This window comes from Perognathus longimembris, chromosome 27 (assembly GCF_023159225.1).
Source record: "Perognathus longimembris pacificus isolate PPM17 chromosome 27, ASM2315922v1, whole genome shotgun sequence".
In the NCBI taxonomy this organism is placed as follows: Eukaryota; Metazoa; Chordata; class Mammalia; order Rodentia; family Heteromyidae; genus Perognathus; species Perognathus longimembris.
This window is the reverse complement of record NC_063187.1, coordinates 5,145,116-5,158,023: the sequence shown is the minus strand read 5'-3', so window position 1 is coordinate 5,158,023 and position 12,908 is coordinate 5,145,116. Positions and strand designations below refer to the sequence as shown.

Sequence of the window (12,908 nt, the reverse complement as noted above, 5' to 3'; positions counted from 1 at the left end):
CGGAAACGTGTTTTAAAAGACACCAACTCAGAGGAGAGGAAGAAAGAAGTCAGAGACAAAGAGACAGAGACAGGCAAAGTTACTGTACCTAGCATTTCCCAAGGTACAGTCGTGAATCTATTGAATAATTGGGGTTTTTGGTCATGGGGCTTGAAGTCAGGGCCTGGGCGCTGTCCCTGAGCTCTTTTGCTCAAGGCTGGAACTCTACCACTTAGAGCCACAGGGCCGCTTCCAGTCTTCTGGTGGTTCACTGGAGATAGGAATCCCATGAGCTTTCCTGCCGGGGCTGGCTTTGAACTGCGATCCTCAGATCTCATCCTCCAGAGTAGCTGGGATGACAGGCGTAGACCACAAGCACCTGGCTCTACTGAATAATTTTTAAGAATAATTAACCATAGGAAACAACTATCAATGGAAAATCTGGAGATAATGATCTCTCCTAAGAAACGCGGTAGCTTCTTCCTTAGTCTGCTTCCCTTAAGGTGTTCTTCCTTTGAGACAATACTTTAGCTTCCAAAGCACCCTTTTTGAGGTTTGTCTTAATTTATTGTTCCCCAATATTAAGATAAATGAATGGCTGGAAGGGTAGATTAGAGCTATTAACTCACCACAAACCGCAGCCAGTTCCGTCTCTGGCATAAAGTAGCTAGATGTGGCTATGAGGAAGGACAAGCAGTAGGCGAGGAAGAGGAGGAGGAAGGAGATGATCGCTTTCATGGCCCCCACATGGGCCTGGGTCCTGGGGTCGCCGTGCGGGGAGACATGAAGCTGCATGGTTCTCTTGTGTCTCCACAGCGAGAGGATCAGAAGGAAGAAGACGACCAGGGACACCGCAAAGGGGAAGAGCATGACCACGTTGAGAGAGATGTGCAAAGAAGCATACCCGATTTTATTTGCTCTGCATTTCAGAGTAAAGTTTCTGTTCCGCCTCGCCTTGAGACATTGTCTGAAATCCTTGTTCAAGTTCTCAGTGGCTGGGAGACTGACACACACCGACAGCAGCAAGCACCCCAGAAGAGCCCCAAGCACTGCCCGGTCCACCCTCCACTTCATCCAGAGAAACAGAGGGTGGGAGAAGTTGGCTATCTTGACAAAATAGAAGACACTGAGGCAGCCGGCCAGCCAGACACTGGAGTGATTGGTCAGGGTCCAGAGGAAATCGGTTATCTTCATGATGGATGTGCCATGTTCGTAGAGGTGGGGGCACAGGGTCAGAAGGAAACAGTCAAGCAAGATGGCACACAGGAGGAAGAGTCGGGAAACAGCCAGGCTTGTGAGAATCAAGTCGAGGGGGGCCATCTTCCTGGTCTTTATCCAGCCCACGATATTTACCAATCCAATGAACGTATTCCCCAAGACGCCTACTGAGAACTCCCCCACTGCCAAGAGCATCAGGGCAGCGTCCACTTTGTACGGCATGTGTGCACAGAGAGAGAAAGAGGTCCGCCCGGTTCCTAGTTGGCCTTGATGTCTGTCCTCCGGCACCTACACCTCCTTCTTAGCCTTTGCTGTAACGTTCTTTGCCTCTTTCACTGCAGGCTGTCTTGTGATGAGAACTGGAATAATAAATGAAGATGGTAGCTATTTTTCATTGCATCTTTCTTTTTAATTGGTCCTGGCGCTTGAACTCAGGACCCGAGCACTGTCCCTGAGCTGTTAACTTCCACCCAAGGCTAGCGCTCTACCACTTGAGTCACAGCTCCATTTTCAACTTTTTAGTGGTGACTTGTAGATTAATGTCTCACCGACTTTCCTGCCTGGGCTGGTTTTGAACTGTGATCCTCAGAGCTTAGCCTCCTGAGTAGCTAGGATAACAGGTGGGAGCCGCATGCATCTCATAGAATACGAATTTATTGTACTTTCCCACATATAATTAATTTAGGCTGAGCATACAACTGGAATTTTAGATAAGTAATGAGTAAGCTACCTAACATACGTTCTAAGTTGTACAAGAATAGAACTTTCATGAAGTACTGGATTTAAATGTCATTGGTTATCTTGCATTTTATGAGACAACTCTAAATCTCAAGAATTTGCTAGAAATCAGGAAGGCAGAAAAGGAAACTTTTGGAAGAACCTTCCTCTTGTTGTATGACCATGTAGATTATCAATAAAAAAACACAAAATTGTGAACCACCTTGAGGAATGAATTTAAAAGTGTGACCCTAAATACGAATTTCTTGCTCCTAAAAATGTTTAGGTGGCTCTGATGAAAAAATGTCACTTAAAATAATGTGTCATCTTACTGGCCAGCTCACATTTAGGATCACTTAGCTTGTGATGCTAGGAATAAGATAAAGGATTCATGATAAAAATGACTATCGATTGCAGTTACACTTCTCGTTTTCATTACCAATGTTCTCAAGGGACAATATTGAGGTTTGAGCCCATGGACTCAAGCTTGCTCTGCCACTTGAGTCATAACCCAAGCCCTTTCATTCTTATTTTGTTTTGAGACAGGGTCTTGCTAACTTTACCCATGCTGGCTTTGAACTTGTGTTCCTTCTGCCTCCGTCTCTCAAGTAATAGAGATTACAGCTGTGTAGCTCCATGCTCAATGTTTCCATCCCTCCTTAAAGGAGAAGCCTCATTCCTGAGCGTTTGTAGAGTGAACTTTACATTGCAGCAAGCAAAAATAGTGAGATTGTAAACATTTTGGTATGATACAAGGAAAACGGTTGGTTGGAATGGTCCAGAATGAGATTTTGAGAATGGTAGGAATAAATGAAAAGTGAACAGCCAGGTTAGAATACACACAACCTCAGATAGGAAACAACCAATGTTCCCGTAATATCCTAATACTGAAAAAAAATTGTACAGTAAAACCATACTTTATTGTATAACAAAATCATTTTTAAGTCTTAAAATATTTACATCATGGGATTGACTCAGCACAGATAAGGGCCAGCAATGAAAGTGCGTGATAGGGAAAAAAATACAAATGAGAAACCATTAAACATAGGACAGGTACGGTTTACTTCATGGCAGAATGAAATCTTAAAAGAATCTCACTAGCCAGTGTATGATTCATATTTGCATCGAGAAGACAAGAAGAGAAACATGAGCTCTGAAATTAGAGGAGAAGGAATGTACCAATAAAAATGTTGATTGCGATGAGAATTCCCATGTTTACTAGCTTGGTAATGGGATCTGATCATTCTTAAAGACATAGCTCTACATTACATGAGCAAGTGGAAAACTGAGAACTGACCTACTAGAAACTTGTGAGTGCGTGGGTGTGCATGGGTGCATGCGTGTGAGAGTGTGTGTGTATGCGCACGTGTGTGTCTCTGAGATTGTCTCTTGCTATATTGCCATGGCTGGCTCTAGACAGGGATCGAGTGATCCTACTCTTGAGAGAAAAACTCACTTGTTATTAGAAAGTCAGATTTAAGTCCAATCTTAAAACTCACATTTTACATCACATCGACTATTTTCCTACACAACAGCAACCTGACAGGTGCCTGCCTCAGCTTATTATTTCCAACAATTAGCATGAAAGAATGACCCAAGGGATACAGAATTGTTATAATCTCTCCAAACATTATAGCTGACTTTTGGTCTTGCAGAAAGTAGCTAAAAGAAATCAAAAGGGAGAACACGCAATACACAAACAGGAAAACGAGAAATGAAGTGATCATTTTCATGGCTCTGACATGAGCCTCTGTGCTTGGGTCTCGATAACCGGTAGCCTTAAGTTTCATTTGCTTAACATGTCTCCCGAGGGATAGTATTAAAAAGAAAACTGAAATCAGTGACACAATGAATGGAATCATTGCAAACAGGTTAAATAAAGTTATTGGCTCAAAGTATTGACTTTTACTCACATTGAACATTTTAGTGTTGGTTGATTTGTACCTTTGAGATAAGTAAGACATATTATAGCTCATTAATATTACTGCTATCAAGCCAACCAGCAAACAAATGGCAAAGCACCCCAAGACAATCTGATGAACCATTTTGTCAATCCTCCACTTCAACCAGAGGAAAAGAGAATGGGAGAAATCAGCCACCTTGACCAAATAGAAGACATTGAGGCAAGTAGCCAAACACATGCTTAAGTAATTGAAGAATGTCCAGGCGCTACAAAGAAGCGTCTGTACTGAGTTATTTCTATAAATATCTGGGTACAGTACTAGTATAATGCCATTGAGTACCATTGTACCAATTAAAAATATTCTGGAAATAGCTAATGTGGTGAGAAGGTAATCAAATGAAGAGATACTTTTCTTCTTCATCCAGTCAATGCAGTTGACCAATACGATGTATCCATTCCCCAGTATGCCTACTATGAGTTCTCCCGTTATCAGGATGATAAAGATGTCTTCCGTGCCGAGCATGCTTCTAGCCAGACTCCCTGGTCTCAGAGGTCATTCACATGGGCTAGCGGGTGGAGATCAGCCGACACACAGTAAATTCTCCACATCCTGCAATCACACTTCCATCTGTCGTCATTTATACCCCCCAGGTGTTCAGCCTTCCTTTGGAATCGGGTTATTTCTACATTCACAACGAATTCTAGGCAAAATCTCATTGAAGTCTATTATACCTCATTCCTTCTGCCACCATTAGTCAGGAAAAATTCTTTCAGAAATGGAAGAGTTAGGACAATAAAGATCTGGACTGTCTTTCTTTCTTTCTTTCTTTTTTCTTTCCTTTTTTTTTTTTTTTTTTTTTTTTTGGCCAGTCCTGGGGCTTGAACTCAGGGCCTGAGCACTGTCCCTGGCTTCATTTTGCTCAAGGCTAGCACTCTACCACTTAAGCCACAGCACCACTTGTAGCCTTTTCTGTTTGTGTGGTGCTGAGGAATCGAACCCAGGGCTTCATGCATGCAAGACAAGCACTCTACCGCTGAGCTATATTCCCAGCCCTAGACTATCTTCCTATTTAGGGGATACACACACACACACACACACACACACACACACACACACACACACATATACATATACATATATACATATACATATATATTTGAAGGAATACAGTCCTACAATACCTTTCTCAGAACATGTTTGCTTGAAATTCTTCTACTTACAGAGTTCAAGATCTGTGCCAGCCCTGGCAGAGAGAGACTCCTTTGCCTGTAGTCAACAGCATGGAAAGTTAGCATGGGATTTACATTCATTGTTCCTGTGAAAACAAAGAGAACATTTGTTTTGTTGCTGGGTTATTGGTTTTTGTTTTTGTTTTTTTTTATGCTGGTCCTGGGCTTAAACTCAGGACATGGGCTTAGCCCCTTAGCTGTTTTGCTCAAGGCTAGCACTTGACCACTTGAGCCACAGTTCCACTTCTGGCTGGTTTTTTTGTGGTTAATTGGGTGGTTTTTTTTGGTGGTTAATTGGAGTCTTTTGGACTTTCCTGCCCAGGGTCAGCTTTGAATCCCAAACAGCAGATCTCAATCTCTTGAATAGCAGGTGTGAGCCACTAGCCCCCAGCAAAAACATTTGCCATTTCATTAAGCATTAAGCACAAAATAAGAAAAGAGATTAAGATGGAACTGTGACCAGTCATAAGAAATCTCTGGAACTATGTTAGATATTAATGAGTTCCAATGACATGTAAGAAAAAAAATGCATGTAACTATTTAGATGAGAAAAAGTTCTTCATCTCCTCTCTGTAGCTAAACTGCTCTTCAGGACCTTTTCACAGATCATAAAGCTCCTTTTCCTTTGCAGAAACCCTTCATCATCCTTCTGAATATGGCCTAGGGGTAGAGTGCTTGCCTCACATACATGAAGCCCTGGGTTCGATTTCTCAGCACCCCATATATAGAAACAGCTAGAAGTGGCACTGTGGCTCAAGTGGTAGAGTGCTAGCCTTGAGCCAAAAGAAGCCAGGGACAGTGCTCAGGCCCTGAGTTCAAGCCCCAGGACTGGCAAAGAAAAAAAAAAGCCCCAGTTTATTTCTCATTACCAAGAGGAGTGAGTGCTGGTTGAGAAAGAGACCATTACTACTCCTCCCCCTTCCCCACCAACCATGGCCAACTTTCCTGGAGGAACAAAAGAGCTACAGGATATTACAGAAAAGACTGAAGAGACACAGGGCGAGGCCGGGCAGTCTACCCCGCTCACTGGGCTTCAGTGCTCTGAACTCTGTGACATACACTTTGCTTGTTGTGACTACATTGAGAGAGAGAGCAATGAAACAAACCATGAAGAGAAGTATCGCCCCCAGATTCAGACTAATTGGTTTGACCGAATTGGGAATTTTACTCACTTTGAATGATGCACGAGGTACAATTTTTTTCAGGATTGGCGCTGAAGAAGTGAGAGTACATTTCATCACGAGGAAGGACCCCCCCCTCCCCACCTCCCCAGAAAAATCTCAAGGCTGAGCTTTAGCATAGCAGATGCTGGAGAAAAAGGAAGCCAATGACTAGCAGGTATACAGACAGTGTCCAGAACGCTCACTGGCTTACCTCTGTCTCATGTCTCTGAAGAGGGTCTAGTGTCTGGTCAAGGTGTCGACTGAGACGATGCTTCTGCTATTGAGTCATTAGCCAAGGTGAATCCATTCCCCCAAATCCCTCTAGACACACAGCCCAGATCTCACAGTCATATCTGTTGTCTCTATTGTACTAACCCGTCAGCAGAGGGTTTTAAGTTTGACTATCACTGGTGAAGAATTAATTCACCCGACCAGCGAGAGACACTCTAAATTGCTATACTACCAGGTCCCTTTCTTGATGTGTGTCTCAACTCTCACCCAAGTCCAGGGGAGAACCAGCTCTACTCTGGATGGGATGAGGTGTCCAGTAACTTCCTTTCTGAGGAGCAATGACTGAAAGGCTCAGAGATGCAAATAAGAACGTATCTGATTTCTTGTATTTGCACCCTCTGTTTTATTTTGAATTCAAGAAATCAGATCCATTCCTATTCAAGCCCCTGAATTTAGCCAAGATGTAAATTCCCTGTGTGCTGGTCAGAGCCCTGAGCTCCTATTATGCCCGCCCCTGTGGCTTTCTCTCCCTGAGACACCCCAGTTATGCTCTCTTCCTCAGAGTCGATGCCAGCTAAAAGCTTCCCATAACAGGATTTGTTCTAGACCTATCCGTGTCGCTGCAAATGACATAACCTTATTCTTTCTATGGCTGTGTAAAATTCCATTGACATAGTTCGCATTTCAAGTCACCCTGTGAATATCAGAAGTAACCTGAGTGATTATCATTATTTGTAGAAATGTTCGTAAATGAGGCTAGGATAGATGGGGGGGAAAATACTCTCTTTTAATCATTTGGCAATAATTATTGAATTTTAACTTCCCGTGAGCTTTCCAATATAAGAAATCAGGAAAATATTCAACTTGAACAGATTTAATGACAACTTAAATTTATTTCCCTTAACTTAAATATCTCATTATTTTTCTAGCACCAGGGGCTTCACTTGATTTTATATTACTTATGTGGAGTCATTGTTACATTTCTACACATTTACCTTGTGCTCTGGGACAGTATTCTACCTAACTCGCAAGTCTAGTGTTACCACCCAAACTAGCATGCAAATGTCACGTGCTAGCCTACAGTGAATTTCCATGTTTCCAGGAACCAGAATGTGAGAGAAAGTACACAAAATGTCCATGGTAACCAAATTTCAGCTACAAAAAAAAAAACCCACTTTGGCTTTAGACCTTACAACACACATAGGCTATATTGCTTCCTATGATCTTTCCCACTAGGAAATACATATTTATCATTTCCTCATGTCAGTAATACTCTATCATGATTGAGTCATTTTTTTTTAATTTTAATTCCTTCAGAATTCCCCTTTCCTTGAAATTTAAGATGTTTCCTGCCCTCAGCACTGCCATCGTTTTATTCTGCATAATCATTTGTTACTGAGGCTGCAGAATGCTTGTCAGCAACCTTGATGCAAGGAGCTGACAGTACTTCCCTCATTATGACAAGTACAATCACAACGGACACTTTGTTATTTCAGCACTTGGTTAATGTGCCCTGTAAGAGTATTGTCAGATACTAGCCCACAGTGTGTCTGGGTATCATGGCTGGTCTATACACTGTATACACAATTCCAAAAGACATGAGGTGCAATCTTTGGTGGCCCATGGATGTGGATTACATCATCAGGTTGAGTGGTTGCTACTTTATTCATGCATTGGAGAAGTGGAGGGAAATGGCTTTTTCTCCAACTTTCCCCTTCATGAGGACAACCGGGGCCTGGTGATACCCCAGTGTTCATATTGTTGTACACAACTCTGGAAACACATTTCTACTTTTTTCAAGCCACCTTGTCAAGGGCATTCTATTATAGCAACTCAAACTCACCATGGAAATGGGAGTTTGTAAAATTTATATCTTTTTACTAAATTTGGGAAGTTGTTCGTCTATCTCTTTGAAGTAGACTATTTCTCTGAGAGTCAGATACTGTCATGTGAAATCTTTTGTGATATTTTCACTGTCCCTGCAGGAATAATAAGTACATTTTTTGCATGAAATTTCTAAAGATTCTAATATTCCCTGGAATAATGTTATGCATCTTGTAGCTGGCTACTAAGACCTTATAAATTTATCTGAAGACTCCAGATTCATCGTTCAACCTCTTCTATAAAATTTAGCCACATGAGTCACTCAGAAATGTATCCTTTTTCAAATAAAGGATAGTGGGGACAGGGGTATGGTAAAGGAAAAATTAAGCAAAAATAAGTCAGTGGGAACAGAGCAGTAAGCTTCAGGAAAAAGCAACCCAGAACCCCACTCATATCCTAAGGGTCTGGGATCAACTGCCTTGAGAATTTTTTTAAAAATTCTTCATCCTGTTAAACTTCCCCAATGTGTTATATATTCTCACTTTCTCCAGATCATATTAATAGGATTAAATATTTGAATGGTTGGTGTAGGAGCACGCTTGTGGTGAGCAGGAAGAGAGGCTTGTAGGGATGGATTCTGAGGAGGGGTCCAAATTGTTCTTACACGGGGTCCACGGCCCCCCAAATTCCAGACTCTCCCACACCCAGAAAGAGAGACTATCAGAAATTGCATATTGATTCATTTATGGAGGTACTGAAGGAACATTTATGGCCACGTTATTCCAATGGCACAACTTTCTGCAGAGCATCCTCTTCTTATTCATTTTCTGAAAGAAACAAACAAGGAAGGTGTGGGCAGAGGTGGTTTTTCCAAACCCTTTCTGGAATCATGGAATTTAATGAACAAGGGTGGACTTACAGAAGGCATCACTGTTGTACAATGGCAAAAGTAAAGCCAGATAGACAGGGCTTGATTAAATATATATATATATATACTGCGCAATAACAATGGCATGTTGTACAATTAAAAAAATAGAGAAGGGCTGGGAATATGGCCTAGTGGCAAGAGCGCTTGCCTCCTACACATGAAGCTCTCGGTTCGATTCCCCAGCACCACATATATGGAAAACGGCCAGAAGGGGCGCTGTGGCTCAGGTGGCAGAGTGCTGGCTTTGAGTGGGAAGCCAGGGATGGTGCTCAGGCCCTGAGTCCAAGGCCCAGGACTGGACAAAAAAACAAAAACAAAAACAAAAATAGAGAAGAGAAATGTAGAATTTAAGACATTTAATCAAGACGCAAATCTAGATGAGTGAAGGGAAGAGAAAGGAAGGAACGAACGAAAGAAGGACAGAAGGAAAGGAGGGAAGGATAAAGAAAAGAAGAACTGTATACCTCTACGAATGGATTCGGAAGTTTTCCAATAAGCATAGGATGAAATCAAACAACATGCAATGTGTGGAATCATTGTAGGCAAAAGCAGTGATGGGGTTACATGGATACCCAAGAAAATCTGATGTCTAAGACTTTCGGTGGTGGGGGTGGACAGAGGGCATGATACGCATTGTGATTTAAATCCCACTTCTTTCTCTTCACAGAGATTCCCTTTTAGCTTGAGCATGGATTCCTTAGCAAGGGAGCACTTAAAACCCTGGGTAGCAATGAGAAACATAGATGAAAATCTTCTTGAGGGGACCCTAGGAGAGCTCGGGCATGGACAGAATTGGGGAGGGTGAACTTGGAAGTCGTTGAGTCAGAGCAAGAAGACACTGAGGGACTCCCAGGTATATAAGGAAATGAAGACATCCTGGGGGAAAAGGGAAATTTGGTGTGTGTGGAGGGGGGGGTAGTTCTTTTCAAAATCTAATTATCTTGGAAAGCAGCCTAACTTGTTTCTTGCTGCACTTCCCAGGTGGCGTGGGGCAGTCACGTCTAGATCTCACCTTCTGCCCGTGGCTGTTCCTCTCGGTTCTCTGGGTGATGGGGGGGCGGAGACTGCTGCCCACCCAGCGGCTGTGGGGGTCCTTGCTGCTCAGGGTGCTGTGGAGAAGAACCCTGTGGAGACACCTCCCGGGAATCGCTGTCATCTTCCTCATCATCAGCTGATCGGGATGGGAATTCCTTAAGTCCCGGAGGCGTCTGCTCAATGCTGTTGCTTTGGTCCTCAGACTCTATGGGAATGGCCGAGAAGGGGTGAGCTTAGTGGTGGCTTTACCAGAGATGCAGAGACCCCCGACTGTATCCCACAGCCAGTCTTTTTGTCTTTTGAATCTGCCTCTCAGTGGTTCACCACCCTGTGCCCATGGATTCTTCTGGAAGATGGAGATGGTCACCGTCTCTATACCAATCATATGGATATCGTAGTGCACACATACTGGTCCAAGTTGCACTTTGCCCACATGGGAAGTCGTGGATACTTTGTGACTCCCAGAAGTCTCCCAAGTCATAAAGAAACAAAGTACAGTGATTGCTAGTGTCAGGGTAGGTGGCTGATGGCAGAAATAACTTGCTGCCTGCTTGTTCAAGTCAGGGCCTCATGTCTCCTATTGAAATGGGAAAATGTTTCTCATATGTATGTATGTATGTATGTAGGTAGGTAGGTATGTACACATACATATATACATCTATATGAGAGAGAGAGACAGAAAGAGAGAGAGAGGATGACAAAGTCATTATGATTCCCTGAACACCCATGTCAAGGATTCATCAGATGACAGGAAGTCATGCAGAGGAAAGGGACCAGATGCACATTTGTGCATTTCCGCTGCCGACATACAACTCGAGAACAGAGGGATGGCGGCACCTTGCGACCCTCAGAATGAAGATACTTAGTCCTCGTTAGCACTCGCTTCTGCCTGGCTGTTAAGAGAACCCGGGGGCACCCTGATTTTCACACTGGTGGTCTTCCATCGACTCAAGAGTCAAGCTAGCGACGATCTGTGTAGATCTTTATAGAACTACCATTCCTTCACTCCTTAAAAATAAAATGATGAAAATGAAAGCACTCTTGTATCTCATTGTTGTCTTTCGGTGTTCTTTTACCTCTACGTCCATGGATTCCCTCGCTAATGTTACCATGCCTTCCCAGGTAAGACATTTGGGTACACTATTACACACATCTCAGCACACTGAATACTAAGTGTGGGTTAAAAGAAAAATGAGAATTTGGGCCCTGATAGTTCCATCTCATACACCTGATCCTATTATGCTTCTCCTCCTCACCGGTTCTGTACTCTCGATCTGTGTATCTATATATCACTCTGAATCCCGTGTACATCGAGGCTTGCAGTATCTATCCTCTCCTTCGACTGTAGCAGTGTTTCCATAGCCAGATGCCCCTCCTCCAATCTTCCCAAATCCTGTGCCACCTCCGCAGCCTGGAAAGATCCTTGGCGCTACCCTCCCCGCTATTACCATAGCGGATCCTACCAGATGCTCACGGCCTTCCACGTAGGCCCTAAAAAAATCATAAGGCCTTGTGGTGGAATGAAGACTTCACTGGTCTTCATCAAAAGTATTCTGAAGGCCAGTCCCTGTCACCTTTCCCCCCACCCCTACTTATCTGCAGGTACTTGAAAGCCCCGTGAGTCCCAGCACCCCATCTTCTCCTGTACCTTGGCTTGAGCTGTGAGCAGAGCTCAGGGCCAGCAGGGCCGCACTGAACAGGACCAGCAGCATCGTGGAGGAGGCTCTGAGCAGCTCTGGAGTCTGTGCTGGGAAGCGGGGCCGCTGGCTTTATGAAGAGGACGGAACAATGGAGCTTTGAGCTCAGCCTGTGGCCTCACGCCTGACACGCTAGATGCCTTACATCCCTAGTTCCTCTTTGAAATTTTACCCTGTCAGGATGGGCAGGGAGGGGGTTGTCTGTGTGTCATTTCTAAAAGTTGTTTTTTTTTTTTTTTGCCAGTCCTGGGGCTTGAGCTCAGAGCCTGAGCACTGTCCCTGGGCTGCTTTGGCTCAAGGCTGGCACTCCACCACTTGAGCCACAGCGCCACTTCCAGCTTGTTCTGGGTAGGTGGCACTGAGGAATCGAACCCAGGGCTTCACACATGCAAAGCAAGCACTCTACCACGAAGCCACCTTCCCAGTCCCCGCTGCCCAAGGACTCAGGAGATACGAGAGTGGCTCTTCTCTCAGGATCCGGAGCGCCGTTCGCTGGTGAGACTGCTTCTGTCTGGCTGTGGTTGTTCGGAGCAGAGCTGGGGCTGGGCCTTGCAGAGCCACACAGCAAGGCCGTGTGGTTTCCGCTGAGGATGGTGGAGACGCGTGTGCAGGACCAGGAAGATCTGCAGGCAATTGGGACTCAGTTCCACCAGGTAGGGGTGACACTACCCTGGACACATTTGACCAAAGGTTGAACCCACTCGGTTAGAGCCGCTGGATCTGGAACTGCTCTGAGTAGCCTCAAAGTCGCAGGCGTGCCCTGCTTACAGCGCCCTGTCCTCACCAATGCACTTGGGGTCAGGAAAGGACAAGTGGCACCAGGACTAGGGGAATAAATGTCTGCCCTAGTCTTTACGAGTCTTATTTCATTTTTGATGTCGAAACTCGGTAGGATGTTTACAGCAGGTCTTCGTTGGGTCCCTGCCTTGCTTCTCCTGCGTTGGCCTGTGGCTTCTTCTCCGCTATCTGCGAATCACCCCCTC

General features: G+C 44.2%; 2 protein-coding genes across 2 annotated transcripts; both read right to left on the bottom strand.

Moving 5' to 3' along the window:
• Nucleotides 1–477: 477 nt before the first annotated feature.
• LOC125342759 (taste receptor type 2 member 7-like) lies at nucleotides 478–1,419 on the bottom strand. Its single transcript, XM_048335070.1, has one exon. The coding sequence runs from the start codon at nucleotides 1,417–1,419 to the stop codon at nucleotides 478–480; it is 942 nt and encodes a 313-aa protein (XP_048191027.1).
• A 1,997-nt stretch (nucleotides 1,420–3,416) lies between these two features.
• Nucleotides 3,417–4,340, bottom strand: Tas2r8 (taste 2 receptor member 8). The gene has a single exon (XM_048335069.1). It carries the CDS (start codon nucleotides 4,338–4,340, stop codon nucleotides 3,417–3,419), a length of 924 nt encoding a protein of 307 aa, XP_048191026.1.
• Between the last annotated feature and the right edge of the window lie 8,568 nt (nucleotides 4,341–12,908).

Excerpts from the sequence above, each read along its gene's own strand:
- LOC125342759 (XM_048335070.1), bottom strand. The coding sequence starts at position 1,419 with ATGCCGTACAAAGTGGACGCTGCCCTGATGCTCTTGGCAGTGGGGGAG.
- Tas2r8 (XM_048335069.1), bottom strand. The coding sequence starts at position 4,340 with ATGCTCGGCACGGAAGACATCTTTATCATCCTGATAACGGGAGAACTC.